The sequence below is a fragment of the Plecotus auritus genome, assembly GCF_963455305.1.
Source record: "Plecotus auritus genome assembly, chromosome: 6".
In the NCBI taxonomy this organism is placed as follows: Eukaryota; Metazoa; Chordata; class Mammalia; order Chiroptera; family Vespertilionidae; genus Plecotus; species Plecotus auritus.
In genome coordinates this window covers 173550001-173565553 of record NC_137773.1, presented here as the reverse complement: position 1 = coordinate 173565553, position 15553 = coordinate 173550001, and the positions used below count along the sequence as shown (strand labels likewise).

At 54.6% G+C, this 15553-nt stretch overlaps 1 protein-coding gene across 4 annotated transcripts in view; it reads left to right on the top strand.

Moving 5' to 3' along the window:
• CNTN3 (contactin 3) overlaps window positions 1-15553 on the top strand; it is a 141419-nt gene that overhangs the window by 117928 nt on the left and 7938 nt on the right. The window contains exons 14-20 of one of the 4 annotated variants that reach the window (XM_080671955.1): window positions 1384-1501; window positions 2629-2787; window positions 2884-3033; window positions 4676-4746; window positions 5988-6222; window positions 8736-8851; window positions 9412-9595. In XM_080671955.1, coding sequence (XP_080528081.1) covers window positions 1384-1501; window positions 2629-2787; window positions 2884-3033; window positions 4676-4746; window positions 5988-6222; window positions 8736-8851; window positions 9412-9595 — 1033 coding nt within the window. Of the gene's footprint in view, window positions 1-1383; window positions 1502-2628; window positions 2788-2883; window positions 3034-4675; window positions 4747-5987; window positions 6223-8732; window positions 8852-9411; window positions 9596-15553 lie in introns of all 4 variants that reach the window. The other 3 variants (XM_080671954.1, XM_080671956.1, XM_080671957.1) reach the window with 3 other exon arrangements.

Genomic DNA, 15553 nt, shown 5'->3' with positions numbered 1-15553 from the left:
GAGAGCCAAGCATTCCCTCCTCTTCCCAGGAGATTTGCACACAGGTGGGAAGCGGAGAAAAGCATGAGCGGGTGCTGAGCTGGAGATAAAGAGAAGTGTCACCTGGTGGGAGGAAATAGACTCTGAGACCATGGTCTCTGCCCTCATTTATTTTTGAAGCATAAATGCCCAGAGGAAAGCTGGTCTTCAGCCATGGAAGTCCGTCTGCAGCCCTGGGAGTGTTCCCTCTATTTCCTGTGTGGTTTCCCCTCTATTTCCTGTGTGGTGTTCCCTCTATTTCCTGTGTGGTGTTCCCTCTATTTCCTGTGTGGTTTCCCCTCTATTTCCTGTGTGGTTTCCCCTCTATTTCCTGCATGGTGTTCCCTCTATTTCCTGCGTGGTTTTCCCTCTATTTCCTGTGTGGTTTCCCCTCTATTTCCTGTGTGGTTTCCCCTCTATTTCCTGTGTGGTTTTCCCTCTATTTCCTGTGTGGTTTCCCCTCTATTTCTTGTGTGGTTTCCCCTCTATTTTCTGTGTGGTTTCCCCTCTATTTCCTGCATGGTGTTCCCTCTATTTCCTACGTGGTTTCCCCTCTATTTCCTGTGTGGTTTCCCCCTCTATTTCCTGCGTGGTGTTCCCTCTATATCCTGTGTGCTGTTCCTTCTATTTCCTGTGCAGTTTCCCCTCTATTTCCTGTGTGGTTTCCCCTCTATTTCCTGCATGGTGTTCCCTCTATTTCCTGCGTGGTGTTCCCTCTATTTCCTGTGTGGTTTCCCCTCTATTTCCTGTGTGGTTTCCCCTCTATTTCCTGCATGGTGTTCCCTCTATTTCCTGTGTGGTTTCCCCTCTATTTCCTGTGTGGTTTCCCCTCTATTTCCTGTGTGGTTTTCCCTCTATTTCCTGTGTGGTTTCCCCTCTATTTCCTGTGTGGTTTCCCCTCTATTTTCTGTGTGGTTTCCCCTCTATTTCCTGCGTGGTTTCCCCTCTATTTCCTGCGTGGTTTCTCCTCTATTTCCTGCGTGGTTTCCCTCTATTTCCTGTGTGGTTTCCCCTCTATTTCCTGTGTGGTGTTCCCTCTATTTCCTGTGTGGTTTCTCCTCTATTTCATGCGTGGTTTCCCCTCTATTTCCTGTGTGGTTTCCCCTCTATTTCCTGCATGGTGTTCCCTCTATTTCCTGCGTGGTTTTCCCTCTATTTCCTGTGTGGTTTCCCCTCTATTTCCTGTGTGGTTTTCCCTCCCCTGTGTGGTGTTCACCCTCTCGTTTCTATTTCCATACGTTCTGGGGTGTCGGCTTCATCTCCACACGTGTTCTCTCTGGATACAGGTCTCCTCCGTGGCCACAGCCTTCACGAGGGTTTGGTTTGCAGAATAAAAGTGTGCTCGTTACGTGTGTATTCCCACAGAGCTCATCTGGCGATTTGATGATCAGAAACATCCAGCTGAAGCACGCAGGGAAGTACGTCTGTGTGGTGCAGAGTGTGGTGGACAGTGTCTCCTCGGCCGCGGACCTTGTAGTGAGAGGTAAACGTCGATGCCACCGTGTTTCTTATTGAACATCTTCCCTGGGCCTGTCTCCCTGCAGCTAAACCAGGACGAGGGGGCAGAGGAGCATGCGATTTTATTGTTGATTTGTTCCCTGCTCCCTGAGAATGTGACAGTAAGGAAGGGTGCAAATTCAAAGAAATAAAAATTTCAGCTCCACCCTCTGTACAGCTTTTGCACAGCAGCTGATGTGCTGTGAGCATGTAGTGAAGTCAGTGATGGAGTTTAATATGAAAGGGAATAGTTGTGTGTGCACGCACACACGTGTGCATTTGTGTGTGCGTGTACATGTGTGTGGGTGCATGTGTGGTGTGTGAAGACATGCATGTGCATTGTGTTTTGTGTGTGTATGTGTGCACGTGTGTGTGCATGTGTATGGAAACTCCAAAGGAATCAGTATCATCCTGAATGCCTACCAGTGGTCGGCAAACCGCAGCTCACGAGCCACATGCAGCTCGCGAGCCGCCGCCGTTTGCCGCTCGGTTGACTAATGAGTTTGCCAACCTTGACTAAATGTTACTGTGTAGTTGGAAGCTGTGAGGATTAGGCAATTGTGGCAAATTGTGTGCAAAGAGGTAAAGGATAGTATATGACAGTGGTCAGCAAACTCATTAGTCACCAGAGCGGCAAACGCGGTTTGCCGACCACTGGCCTAGACAACCTGAGCTGCTCTCCAAGGTGCTGCTTTGCTGCTGGGCTGAGATGACCCGCATGTCTCCCAGAGAAAGCAGCCTGGATGACCTGCTGGGACGACTGAGATGAGCCCAGTGGTGGCAGGAGTGGGAACCCCGCCCAAAGCAAAGGACATTGAGTTTGAAAAAGAGCAGAAATCCTTCTGAACAGGGGCCTCCAAAGCAGGCGTCATGTGCTGCTGTGAGGCATCCCGGTTTCAGAACGACTGCCTCCCAGTCAGATTTAAGCCTAACAACAGAAGGCGGGACGGGGCGGGGCGGGGGGGGCGCAGTTTTATTACAGGTAAATGGCCTTTTCTGTAAGTGCCTTTGAAATAGGATTCTGGCGGTATTCCAGTGGTCATGTGACATGTTCTTCCCTTCGGAAAAAGGGGGTGACACGTGTGGCCTAGCTACTCCTGCTTGCCTTCCCAGGTTCCCCCGGGCCACCAGCAAACGTGCAGGTGGAAGAGATCACAGACACAACAGCCCAGGTATCCTGGACAGAAGGCCCCGACAACCACAGCCCCATCACCGCCTACTCCGTCCAGGCGAGGACGCCGTTCTCCGTGGGCTGGCAGGCCGCCAGGACAGGTAAGGGGTCAGGCCGATGCTGTGGGTACCTCTCCGTGGGTTGCCAGTCAGCACCGAACCACGCAGACTCTGACCTCTCTGACTTGCTCTTTGTAGTGCCTGAGGTCATTGATGGGAAAACACACACTGCCACTGTAGTGGAGTTAAACCCGTGGGTGGAGTACGAATTTCGGGTTGTAGCCAGCAACAAAATCGGAGGTGGAGAACCCAGTTTGCCCTCAGAAAAAGTAAGAACTGAAGAGGCAGGTTAGTGTTTTGTTTCCTGAGTAATGGGTTGGCAGGTTCCCCGGGTGCGAGCTTGCATTTCCCTCGGCCTTGGTCTCCCGGCCAGCAGGGGACCGGCCTCCGTGACCCATGGGCGCAATGATCCCCCCGTCTTTAACGGCAGGACTGGCCGGACGGCATTTGTCAGAAAGACTCCCCTGAACGTGCCTCGGATGCATCCTGACATTTCCAGCGCCCAGTGCATTGTCAGCGTCCACTAATGCATGTTGAGTTGATCTGGTCTTGTCACTTAAGGTGATAATTACTCGCTGACATCGTCACCCTGTTAGCAGGGAAGTGCTGTTCTCATTTGTAAGGAGCCCTGACAAACTGTGGGATAATGATGATTCGGAGTTGGCGGCCAGGAAACCTCGCTTTGCACCCCCCCCCCCCCCACCGCATTGAGTTCAAACAGTGCATGAGGAGGGACCTTCGGCCCCTTGGGATTCAGCCAGGAGAGAATCATTGCTAGAATGTCCCACCTCGGGAAACGATTCAGGTGAACCATACGACTATTTGGCAATTCTGAAAATATCCTAACATCACAGCCAAAAATGAGAAAAGCGTGCATCCTGTCCCGTGATCGAGGCATCCGAGGGGACGTAACGGCTCCCTGTCAGATTCTGTAATACGAGGGCGATACTCCGTAAAACGGCGTTTTAAACACAGCCCGTGTGTCCATGTCGGTTCTAAGCCAGGATCGGCGTGATGGCACCCGTTCCCATAACTTGAGTGATGCTGCCTCACGCGGGGCGATGCAGATAGCACCGATGCCAGGCCTGGATGTTGTGGGCCACAGGGACCACGTCGGCCTGGTGCTCATTCATTTTCTCGCCTGGCATGTTAAAGAGCGTCCCCTGTGGCTGAGCGCCTTCTGGTGTGGTGCGTGCTGCTGTGAACGAGACCAGCCCCAGGGACCCTGGATTCTAGCCGCGTCCCGGGGCTTTCTCAGCGCAGGCTCACGGGGGCGAGAAAACTGGTGCCCGTGTGCGGTCAGTAGCTCATCGGGCCTCGAGGCTTCCAGACGGGGCATTTTTATGTAAAGCTGCCGTTCTGTCGTCCTTTTTCCTTGTTTTACAGACCTTCAGACCGAGTCCATTTTTTTCTTACAGGTTGAAACCTTGATCATTTCACACAAATGTAAATGATGTCCCGATTGCCCCCAAAGATAGAGACAGCTTACCCTTGAACAAGGTGGGGGTTAGGGGCACCGACCCTCATACATTTGACAGTCAGACTCTCAGAAACTTAAGTTGTAGCTCGGTGTCCCCTGGGGTTGGTGCCAGGACCCCTGTGAATAAGGACAAGGTGCTCAGCCGCCTGTACAGCACACTGCGGGTCAGCGCATGCGGCCGGCTCTGCCTCTGTGCATTGTGGACTCCAGGCCGCGGATCCAAACCAGTGCAGGTGTTCACTGAGAAAAACACGTGCATCAGTGCTGCTCAAGGGCCCACTGTGTGTACATACCCGGAGGGATACATTGCATATACGCACACACGTGTGCGCAGAATGTGCCTGTGATCAAATTATGTCAATTATGAAAAACGAGCAAGATCGCATCTTCTTTCAGGCACACGTTGCCAAAGGCCAGTAGGGTTTCACCTCTGTCTCTCTAACCTCACAGTCCCCGAAGTGTCTCCTTCCGAGGTCAGTGGGGGAGGCGGAAGCCGGTCCGAACTGGTGATAACCTGGGAGGTGAGTGTCTGGGTTGCATCTGCCCCTCAGGGCCCTGCTGTTCCCACAATCCTCGGGGCCTCAAGTGGGGGGCTCCTGGGGGGCTGGAATCCTGCTGTTCTCACAGTCCTTGGGACCTGGCGAGGGGGGGGGGGGGTAGGGAGGCTGTTAGGGTCCTGCTGGCAGCCAGTGCTTTTTAAAAAAATATATGTTTTTATTAATTTCAGAGAGAGGAAGGGAGAGGGGGAGAGAGAGAGAAATAGCCATGAGAGAAAACATCATCTATTGACTGCCTCCTGCACGCCCCCTACTGGGGATGGAGCCTGCAACCTGGGCATGTGCCCTGACAGGGAATCGAACCGTGACCTTCTGGTTCATAGGTCAACGCTCAACCACTGAGCCACACCAGCCAGGAGGCTAATGCTTTTAAAGCTCAGGCTGGCTAATCACCGTTCCTAGCATTTTTCGTATTTTTAAAAACTGCATCGTTGTGACATTTTATAGACAGAACACTGAGGCGTAGAGTTATTAAATAATTTGCCCGAGGTCATCAGGCTGGGACACCCAGGGGGAGAGTCAGGTCCCGGCTGCTGACCCCCAGCTGCCCGTGCAACATCCCGAGCAGCTGTACGCTCGCTGGTGAGGGACCCCCTGGGACTCGCCCCTGACGCCTCAGGTGCTGGCTGCCTGGCTTTCTCTCAGCTGCTGCTTGATGTCATAATGAGGAACAATTTTAATGAGCACATTGAAAGCAGACGGCACTAGCATTGCCTCTATGATTTAAAGATGTTGAAAGACATTAAAAGTCGAGATCATGATGGGATGGGAGTAGGAATTTTTGATGTGACCCAAATGCAGCTTTGAGTGTTTTTATTTCCTGTTTTTCTTATGTTATGGTTTGCACTTAATTATCATATCCATGTGTGATTTCTGTTCATAAAGTCAACACGAGGGATAAGGTGATATTTATTTGGCATAGGAGATGTGGTTATTCAACTTACTATTGTTGTTGTTATCATCAACATCGTTATTATTATCATCAATCAGAACTCAGGTGGAGCTACAAGATGCTCAGACACGTGAACAGCTTTGGAAAATTTCAGAATGAAAGTGCCCATGTGGGTCTCACTGTGCTTCCCCTTGGCTTAGCACCCACTCAGTACTGTGTGGATTCCTCCCGGGTGCGCCCCCTGCAGGCCGGGCTGGCAGCGGCACGCACCCAGCCTTGGTCCCCTAGGTGACGGGAGCCCTCTCTTCCACAGCCGGTCCCCGAGGAGCTGCAGAATGGCGAGGGCTTTGGGTACGTGGTCGCCTTCCGCCCCCTGGGAGTCACCACCTGGATCCAGACCGTGGTCACGTCCCCCGACGCCCCACGATACGTGTTCAGGAACGAGAGCATCGTGCCCTTTGCGCCGTACGAAGTGAAAGTGGGCGTTTACAACAACAAGGGCGAAGGGCCGTTCAGCCCCGTGGCCACCGTGTTCTCGGCAGAGGAAGGTACACACACGGCGATTGTGCTTCGGGTCCCAGCCGAGGCCCCGACCCGGTTTGGGAGTTCTCTGTGGCCTCAGATACATGTCTGCACGGAGCCATGGTCAGGGACATGGTGAGGTGCCCACGTGACGTGGAGACTCGGCCTATGGTGAGCGGACGTCACGGCCGGTCACAGGTCTGTTTATGGGGACATCCTGAGCCCCAGCTGTGACAGCTTCCTCTCGTCCCGTGTACAGGTTCAATTCCTGGTCAGGGCACGATACCCAGGTTTCAGGTTCGGTCCCTGCTTGGGGCGCATACAGGAGACAACCGATCAATGTTACTCTCTCACATCGATGTTTCTCTCTTCCTCTCTCTCCCTCTCTCCCTCCCTTTCTCTCACTAAAACCAGTAAGCATATCCTCAGGTGAGGATTAAAGAGAAAAGACAATGTACTGTGTTCTCCTGGAAATGCCCTCGTCTCCAGTGGCACAGGTTCCCACGATCAAGAAAGTTGATCCACCAGAGGGGAGGCCAGGGCATGACGGTGGGGAGGTGTGACGGTGCCACTTCGAGCTGTGGCCCGATGCATCACATCCCACTGGGACTGGGACCCAACCCATTGCTCACCGCCCCCCCCCACCCCCAGATATTGTACGTGTTTAGAAAATAACACAGATGGAGGAGACACCTGTGACATTGCGGGTTCATAGGTCAGGAGCCACTGAGCACTATCTCCTGAGTTAACAGGTGTGGAGTGCTACCCTCGGCCAGGCATTACCTCGGTGCAGTGTTCCAGGAGAAAGACCTGTGGGTGTGGTTATGATTTCTCATTTCCCTTGAAGCTGATAAAAATGAGAAAATGGACCCAAATCCGTGCAGACGCCCCGAGCCAGGGTTTTGACCCGGGGCCTCTGCTCTGCACTGTTCTGAGCTCAGGAAACAGATTCGCAGGGTCTCCTCTGTGGCCAGTTCCCCAGGCGGCCGAGCTGCCGTGCCTGAAAGCAATAAGTCACTCAGGTTTTCTTTCTACCCCGCCCCTGTTATCCTCTCCTTTCCTAAGGAGTAGAAAGCAAACATGTGTCACCAACATCTTCACAAAAGAAACAGCTTTTATATATTCACAGCCAGACCCCATTTGCAAGGCCTGCTGGGGTTTTCAGGACACGCGCTGGTCTGGGGTGCCAGAGAGGGATGGCAGTCAACCAGGGAGCTCCCGGCCTGCCACCCTCCGCACCCTGGACCTTGGACCCCGGGGTGGCCGCCAGGAGGGGGCAGACACGACTTATTCCTCCCGCCTCCCACCTCCCGCACTCCCCTCCTGTTCTCATTCTCCTCCACTGAGGACTTGGGTGAAGGCCTTTCTGTTGCAAATGTCAGGAAAGGCTGGTATCTGTCTATGAAAAAGGCGAGGGACTTTTTGGAAACATACTGGGATCTCTCACTGAGTCCAAGGAGGGGGTAAACTGAGTCCTCAGGGGGGCCTTCATCAGAGATGCCCTGGGGCCCGGACGGGCTACCTCAGGCACCCAGACTGACTGGCAGGCCCCGAGTTCTCCTCATCTTCCCAAACCAACGTTCGCATTCCTGGGAGAAGCATCTCCGAGGAATCTGTCTCTATTGGTCGGCCGTGGTGGGGAGCTGGGTTGTTTAACAAAGAAGTGGATTCTGGGGGAGAAGTCTCTTCTCAGAGCTGTGCCTGAGAGGGGGAGAGGGGGGCCTGGGAAACCAGGATCCCCCCCTGGGGCTGTCTGTTACAGGGGGGACCTGGGACTGTGCATGTGTGTCTACAACCTTCCAAAGGGCCCACCCTCCATATGAGTGTGCGAGTGTGTGCGTGTGTGAGGGCCTGGGCCAGAGAAGGGGCTCGCTAAATGCTTCTGGGATGAATGAACTCTGGAGCCCTTGACCTTGGCAAGTCACAAAAGGATGATCAGCCTGACCGGCATGGCTCAGTGGTTGAGCATCGACCTATGAACCAGGAGGTCACGGTTCAATTCCCAGTCAGGGCACATGCCAGGATAGTAGGCTCGATCCCCAATAGGGGGAATGCAGGGGGCAGCCAATCCATGATTCTCTCTCATCATGGATGTTTCTCTCTCTCTCTCCCTCTCCTTCCTCTCTGGAGTCAATAAAAAATTATTTTAAAAACGAAGAAGAAGAATCAGTAGCATTTGTGGGCACAGGGGCTCCCGGCAAGAGCTGCGGGTGACAAGAAGGCATGGTGGTGGGTGGAGAGGACAGAGGGGAGGAGGGAGACAAGCTGGGCCTGGAGGAGGGGGAGGGGCAGGAGCAGGGAGCCCAGGCTACCGTGGCCCCTGAGCCAGGAGACACCATGGCTCTGATGGCCTCTGTCCCTGAGGAACGCAAGTGGGCCAGTGTCTCTGTTTTCATGACATGGTTCATGATGTTAAATATTTTTTACTGAGTCGTCCATGAATTTTCAAACGTATTAACCCGCTCTCTGAAAACAAGGACTTCAGTAGATTTTTACCACTTCCTGCCCACATTGTGTTTTGGTTGGTGTTCCCAAGCAGAACCTACAGCGGCGCCGGCTCACGTCTGGGCCCACAGCCTGTCTTCCTCGGAAATTGAGGTGTCCTGGAGCGCCATCCCCTGGAAGCTGAGCAGCGGCCATCTCCTCGGCTACGAGGTAATTGCTCTCGGAAGCTGCGGCCTGCAGGCGGCCACATCCCTCGCTCCGTCCCTGAACATCTTCGTAACAATGACGTCCTAGCTAGCGTCTGGCTTCCACTGACATTTCACCAGCACGTGGGCCCATGTGAAGATCCAGGGATATTGAAATGAGCTCACCACGTTGAACGAAAATAACGTTAGTTGGGGTAGAAAAGGGAACAATAGCCGTAGGAAAGGAACCGGATCCCACCGGCACAGTTTTTAGAAGGATTGACCGAGACACGAGGGTGAGATCGGCCTGTCCGGTTCGCGTTCAGGGGACGTCCATGCGGTCAGGCTGGTCCTCAGCTCCCGTTCTTCCTTTCTTGGTGGCCTTGGCCCCTGTAGACGAATAACTCCTTTCCTTTCTCCAGATCCTGTCTCCTCCTTGAGCCTCCATGGCTCAGAGCCCAACTGTGTGCAGCACACAGTAGGCACTTTGTGAATACTTGTCTAAATGCGGAATTACATCAGGGCGCCCACTTTAGTGAAGGCCGCTGAACGTGAAGGTGGCACCCGTCGTGTTTCGGCCCCCAGGTGCGGTACTGGACCAGTGGAGAGGAGGGCTCGCCGCACAGAGTGAAGGTGGTGGCAGGGGAGACCGCGGCCCGGCTCCACGGCCTGAGGAGCCACCTGGTGTACCACGCAGCCGTCCGGGCTTACAACAGCGCAGGTGCCGGGCCCTTCAGTGCCACGGTGAATGCCACCACCAAGAAGACGCGTAGGTATCTTGCGTGTTGGGTGGGGGTCGGCGGGAGTTTGCATCCGGAATGGCAGCTTCTGTGTGGGTAGGTGGTCGGGCCACAGCAGCCAGCCCAGCCCAGCCCCTGCAAACACAGCGCCATGCGCACTTTCGTGATCCCCCAAACCGGCAGGGTGCCACCCCGGGGTGCGGGCACGGCCCCGTTGGAAAGCTCAGTGTGAGGTGTTTAGTCAGGTACGTCCACTTTTCTCTTCAGCTGTGACCGCCTTCCTGGGCTCGGGGTTTCTGGTAAGTGTGAGAGAGTTAACATTCATGCCGAGGACTCGGGGGCGATTTCTCTTCCTCTCTCCCCTACGGTGTTTGGAAGATGGCAACATAGAGGAAACGGTTACCCTCAGAGGTGGGTCCAGGTGGGATGCTTTAAATAGGACCAGGTGAAAGCGTGGCCCTGAGCCGAGTCTGTTAGCGTGCTCGCGGGGACGCACAAGTACCCAGCGTGAGCCCCCGTTCCCTGTCAGAACGAGGGTGCAGACCCGGCCGGCGTGGCTCAGTGGGTGAGTGTCAACCTGTGAACCAGGTTCATCTCCCGATCGGGGCACATGCCCAGGCTGTGGGCTCCATCCCCAGGGTGGGACTTGGCAGGAGGCAGCTGATCAATGATGCTCTCACTGTTGATGTCTCTCTCTCCCCATCTCCCTTCCTCTCTGAAATCAGTAACAATATTTTTTAAAAGAATGAGGCCGCAGGAAGAGCCGGGGTTCTTGGTTTGGGTTCAAGGTGCTGTGTTTTGACGAGACGGAGTGCGCACAGGTATTGAGTCTGTACTGCTGGGCTCCTTCTTCGCCACACAGCCATTTGAGTGGCCGTTGTCCTTGTCACCTCTCAGCCGTCCTCATCACCTCACAGCCGTCCTTGTCACCTCTCAGCCGTCCTCATCACCTCACAGCCGTCCTTGTCACCATCACGGCCGTCCTCGTCACCATCACGGCCGTCCTTGTCACCTCTCGGCCGTCCTTGTCACCTCTCAGCCGTCCTTGTCACCTCTCAGCCGTCCTTGTCATCATCACAGCCGTCCTTGTCACCATCACGGCCGTCCTTGTCACCATCACAGCCGTCCTTGTCACCATCACAGCCGTCCTTGTCACCTCTCAGCCGTCCTTGTCATCATCACGGCCGTCCTCGTCACCTCACAGCCGTCCTCGTCACCATCACGGCCGTCCTTGTCACCTCACAGCCGTCCTTGTCACCTCACAGCCGTCCTCGTCACCATCACGGCCGTCCTTGTCACCTCACAGCCGTCCTTGTCACCTCACAGCCGTCCTCGTCACCATCACGGCCGTCCTCGTCACCATCACGGCCGTCCTTGTCATCATCACGGCCGTCCTTGTCACCTCTCAGCCGTCCTTGTCACCTCTCAGCCGTCCTTGTCACCTCTCAGCCGTCCTTGTCACCTCTCAGCCGTCCTTGTCACCTCTCTGCCGTCCTTGTCACCATCACGGCCGTCCTTGTCACCATCACGGCCGTCCTCGTCACATCACAGCCGTCCTCGTCACCTCTCGGCCGTCCTTGTCACCTCTCAGCCGTCCTTGTCACCTCTCGGCCGTCCTTGTCACCATCACGGCCGTCCTTGTCACCATCACGGCCGTCCTTGTCACCATCACGGCCGTCCTTGTCACCATCACGGCCGTCCTTGTCACCATCACGGCCGTCCTTGTCACCATCACGGCCGTCCTTGTCACCATCACGGCCGTCCTTGTCACCATCACGGCCGTCCTCGTCACCATCACGGCCGTCCTCGTCACCTCACAGCCGTCCTCGTCACCATCACAGCCGTCCTTGTCACCTCACAGCCGTCCTTGTCACCATCACGGCCGTCCTTGTCACCATCACAGCCGTCCTTGTCACCTCACAGCCGTCCTTGTCACCTCACAGCCGTCCTCGTCACCTCACAGCCGTCCTCGTCACCATCACGGCCGTCCTCGTCACCTCACAGCCGTCCTTGTCACCTCTCAGCCGTCCTTGTCACCTCACAGCCGTCCTTGTCACCTCTCGGCCGTCCTTGTCACCTCTCGGCCGTCCTTGTCACCATCACAGCCGTCCTTGTCACCATCACGGCCGTCCTTGTCACCATCACGGCCGTCCTTGTCACCATCACGGCCGTCCTTGTCACCATCACGGCCGTCCTTGTCACCATCACGGCCGTCCTCGTCACCTCACAGCCGTCCTCGTCACCATCACGGCCGTCCTTGTCACCATCACGGCCGTCCTTGTCACCTCACGGCCGTCCTTGTCAACTCACAGCCGTCCTTGTCACCTCTCGGCCGTCCTTGTCACCATCACGGCCGTCCTTGTCACCTCTCGGCCGTCCTTGTCACCTCTCGGCCGTCCTTGTCACCATCACGGCCGTCCTTGTCACCATCACGGCCGTCCTTGTCACCATCACGGCCGTCCTTGTCAACTCACAGCCGTCCTTGTCACCTCTCGGCCGTCCTTGTCACCATCACGGCCGTCCTTGTCACCATCACGGCCGTCCTTGTCACCATCACGGCCGTCCTTGTCACCTCTCGGCCGTCCTTGTCACCTCTCAGCCGTCCTTGTCACCATCACGGCCGTCCTTGTCAACTCACAGCCGTCCTTGTCACCATCACGGCCGTCCTTGTCACCTCTCGGCCGTCCTTGTCACCTCTCGGCCGTCCTTATCACCTCTCGGCCATCCTTGTCACCATCACGGCCGTCCTTGTCACCATCACGGCCGTCCTTGTCAACTCACAGCCGTCCTTGTCAACTCACAGCCGTCCTTGTCACCATCACGGCCGTCCTTGTCACCTCTCGGCCGTCCTTGTCACCTCTCAGCCGTCCTTGTCACCATCACGGCCGTCCTTGTCACCTCTCAGCCGTCCTTGTCACCATCACGGCCGTCCTTGTCACCTCTCGGCCGTCCTTGTCACCTCTCGGCCGTCCTTGTCACCATCACAGCCGTCCTTGTCACCATCACAGCCGTCCTTGTCACCTCTCAGCCGTCCTTGTCACCTCTCTGCCGTTCTTGTCACCTCTCAGCCGTCCTTGTCACCTCTCGGCCATCCTTGTCACCATCACGGCCGTCCTTGTCACCTCTCGGCCATCCTTGTCACCATCACGGCCGTCCTTGTCACCATCACAGCCGTCCTTGTCACCTCTCAGCCGTCCTTGTCACCTCTCGGCCATCCTTGTCACCATCACGGCCGTCCTTGTCACCATCACAGCCGTCCTTGTCACCTCTCAGCCGTCCTTGTCACCTCTCAGCCGTCCTTGTCACCATCACGGCCGTCCTTGTCACCATCACAGCCGTCCTTGTCACCTCTCAGCCGTCCTTGTCACCTCTCAGCCGTCCTCATCACCTCACAGCCGTCCTCGTCACCATCACGGCCGTCCTTGTCACCTCTCGGCCGTCCTTGTCACCTCTCGGCCATCCTTGTCACCATCACGGCCGTCCTTGTCACCATCACAGCCGTCCTTGTCACCTCTCAGCCGTCCTTGTCACCTCTCAGCCGTCCTTGTCACCATCACGGCCGTCCTTGTCACCATCACAGCCGTCCTTGTCACCTCTCAGCCGTCCTTGTCACCTCTCAGCCGTCCTTGTCACCATCACGGCCGTCCTTGTCACCATCACAGCCGTCCTTGTCACCTCTCAGCCGTCCTTGTCACCTCTCAGCCGTCCTCATCACCTCACAGCCGTCCTCGTCACCATCACGGCCATCCTTGTCACCTCACAGCCGTCCTTTTCACCATCACGGCCGTTCTTGTCACCTCTCAGCCGTCCTCATCATCACTGCCGTCCTTGTCACCTCACAGCTGTCCTTGTCACCTCACAGCCGTCCTTGTCACCGGCACAGCCGTCCTTGTTACCTCACAGCCGTCCTTGTCACCTCACAGTGTCTGTTAACCGTTAGGAATATTCTACGTCCCAAGCGCTTCAGACACATAGCCCAGTTCGAACCCATTTTCTCTGTCTGACAGATGGGCAGGGGGTGAGGAAGGACTCACTTTTACACACGGTGCACTCCTCACACTTGCAGAAAACTGTTTTTCCCGGTTTATTTCCGTCATGCAGTAACTCAGTAAGCGTTTGCTTCCCTGGCTCTCAGGGAAAGAGGCAGTGTGGCTTGATGGCCAGTTTCCTCAGTGGGTTTCTGTGTTCGCACGGAATTCCCGGATCTGTATGAGAACTAAGGACCCCAAGCATATAGAATTGAATGCCGTTGGCCGATGCTGTGGATAACTTAAAATGCAGACAAAGCATCATCCTACCACTTCGGGTTTTAATGAATTTAAGTTGGTTGGGCCGGTGACTTTCAGATGTCTGTCTTTGCATCTTCTGTAGAAAATTGAGTCTGGGTAACAACTTGCCGGCAGAAAGAGATTGCGAAAGTTTAGCAACACGCTCTTTTCACCCCCGGAGCAGCATACATTTATAGGCAGCCAACTAACATGTAATTAAATTTTATCCTTCACTAATAATTAGGGAAAGTGTGACCCGATCTCTTATTCCCAGCTCCAGGTTGGCAAACTACGGCCCGCGGGCCAGATCCGGTGGTTCTATCCGGTTCTCTTGCTCTCCCCTCCGCTCCTTTACTTTGAATTTATATTAGTTCACACAAACACTCCATCCATGCTTTTGTTCCGGCCCTCCGGTCCAGTTTAAGAACCCATTGTGGCCCTCGAGTCAAAAAGTTTGCCCACCCCTGGGTTAGACCATGGAGCATGTGGGTTTGCAAGTAAACTGAAAATATCATCGTTAGGTATGTTTGGTATTCCCAACACCTATTCTGAATTAGTAAGATTTAAATAGACATCATTACGTATTCAAAGCACGGTGTCCCTCAAAAGTTCTGATTGCAAAAATATATGCAAGCAGGTTTATCAGGCTCTTTCCCTGACTTGGGAATTGATGTGAATACTCGGTAGGAGACGGTGGCCGTAAAACCCCCAAGACACCATCCCGGGACCAGCGAGGGACTCGGTGAACTGACCCGGCCGGAGGAGGGGCTGGTTATGAATCAACAGGCATATGATGGCCCATGCAGAAGGAGAGAAGCAAAATTTTAAAAAGAAGCAGAAACCACTGTCATATTTTCAACAATAAAGTTAAGCTTATAAAAATAAAACACAGGGTAACTGAAAAAATAAAAAGAAGCAAAACCCTTCATGATTGAGCAATGGTACACAAGCACCCAGTCTAATGGGGAAACCACAGGGAACCATAAGGATAGTGATTATGATTTTTTTATTTTTTAAATAAATTTTTATTGATTTCAGAGAGGAAGGGAGAAGGAGAGAGGGATAGAAACATCAGTGATGAGAGTGTCATTGATCAGCTGCCTCCTGCACACCCCCTACTGGGGATCGAGCCCGCAACCCAGGCATGTGCCCTGACATGGAATCGACCTGTGACCTCCCTCCCGGTGCATAAGTTGACGCTCAACCCCAGAGCCACATCGGCAGGGCATGGTTATGATTTTAACGGCTGACGCTTCCACTGTTCTGTGAATGTCTCAAGCATCGAATTCCCTAATTCTCAGCTTAGAGGGCGCCAAGGCGCACGCAGTCCCTGACTGTCCCCCAGAGGAAGGAGTGGGACCCACCCATACCCAGTCCTATCCTCTGGGTGCCCTTTCCTTGGACACGGGTATTCGTGTCTCATTCAACACCAGGTTACTGGGACCCTACCCTGTGCCCAGGACCCGGGAGGGTGCTCTGAGACAGCACTGCTGTGCACACGAGGTGTGCAATGGTGGAAATTCCAGCCATGGAACATAATCTCCGGAAATTCCACATTTCATCAGGCGTCTGCATGTTGGCCGTGGCTATTACCATGGACAAGTTTCCCACATTGAGTAGGAAGTATAGGGATTTTAATTATCCCTAGTCCGGCTGGCATGGCTCCGTGGTTGAGGGCCAACCTATGAACCAGGAAGTCACTGTTTGATTCCCGGTCAG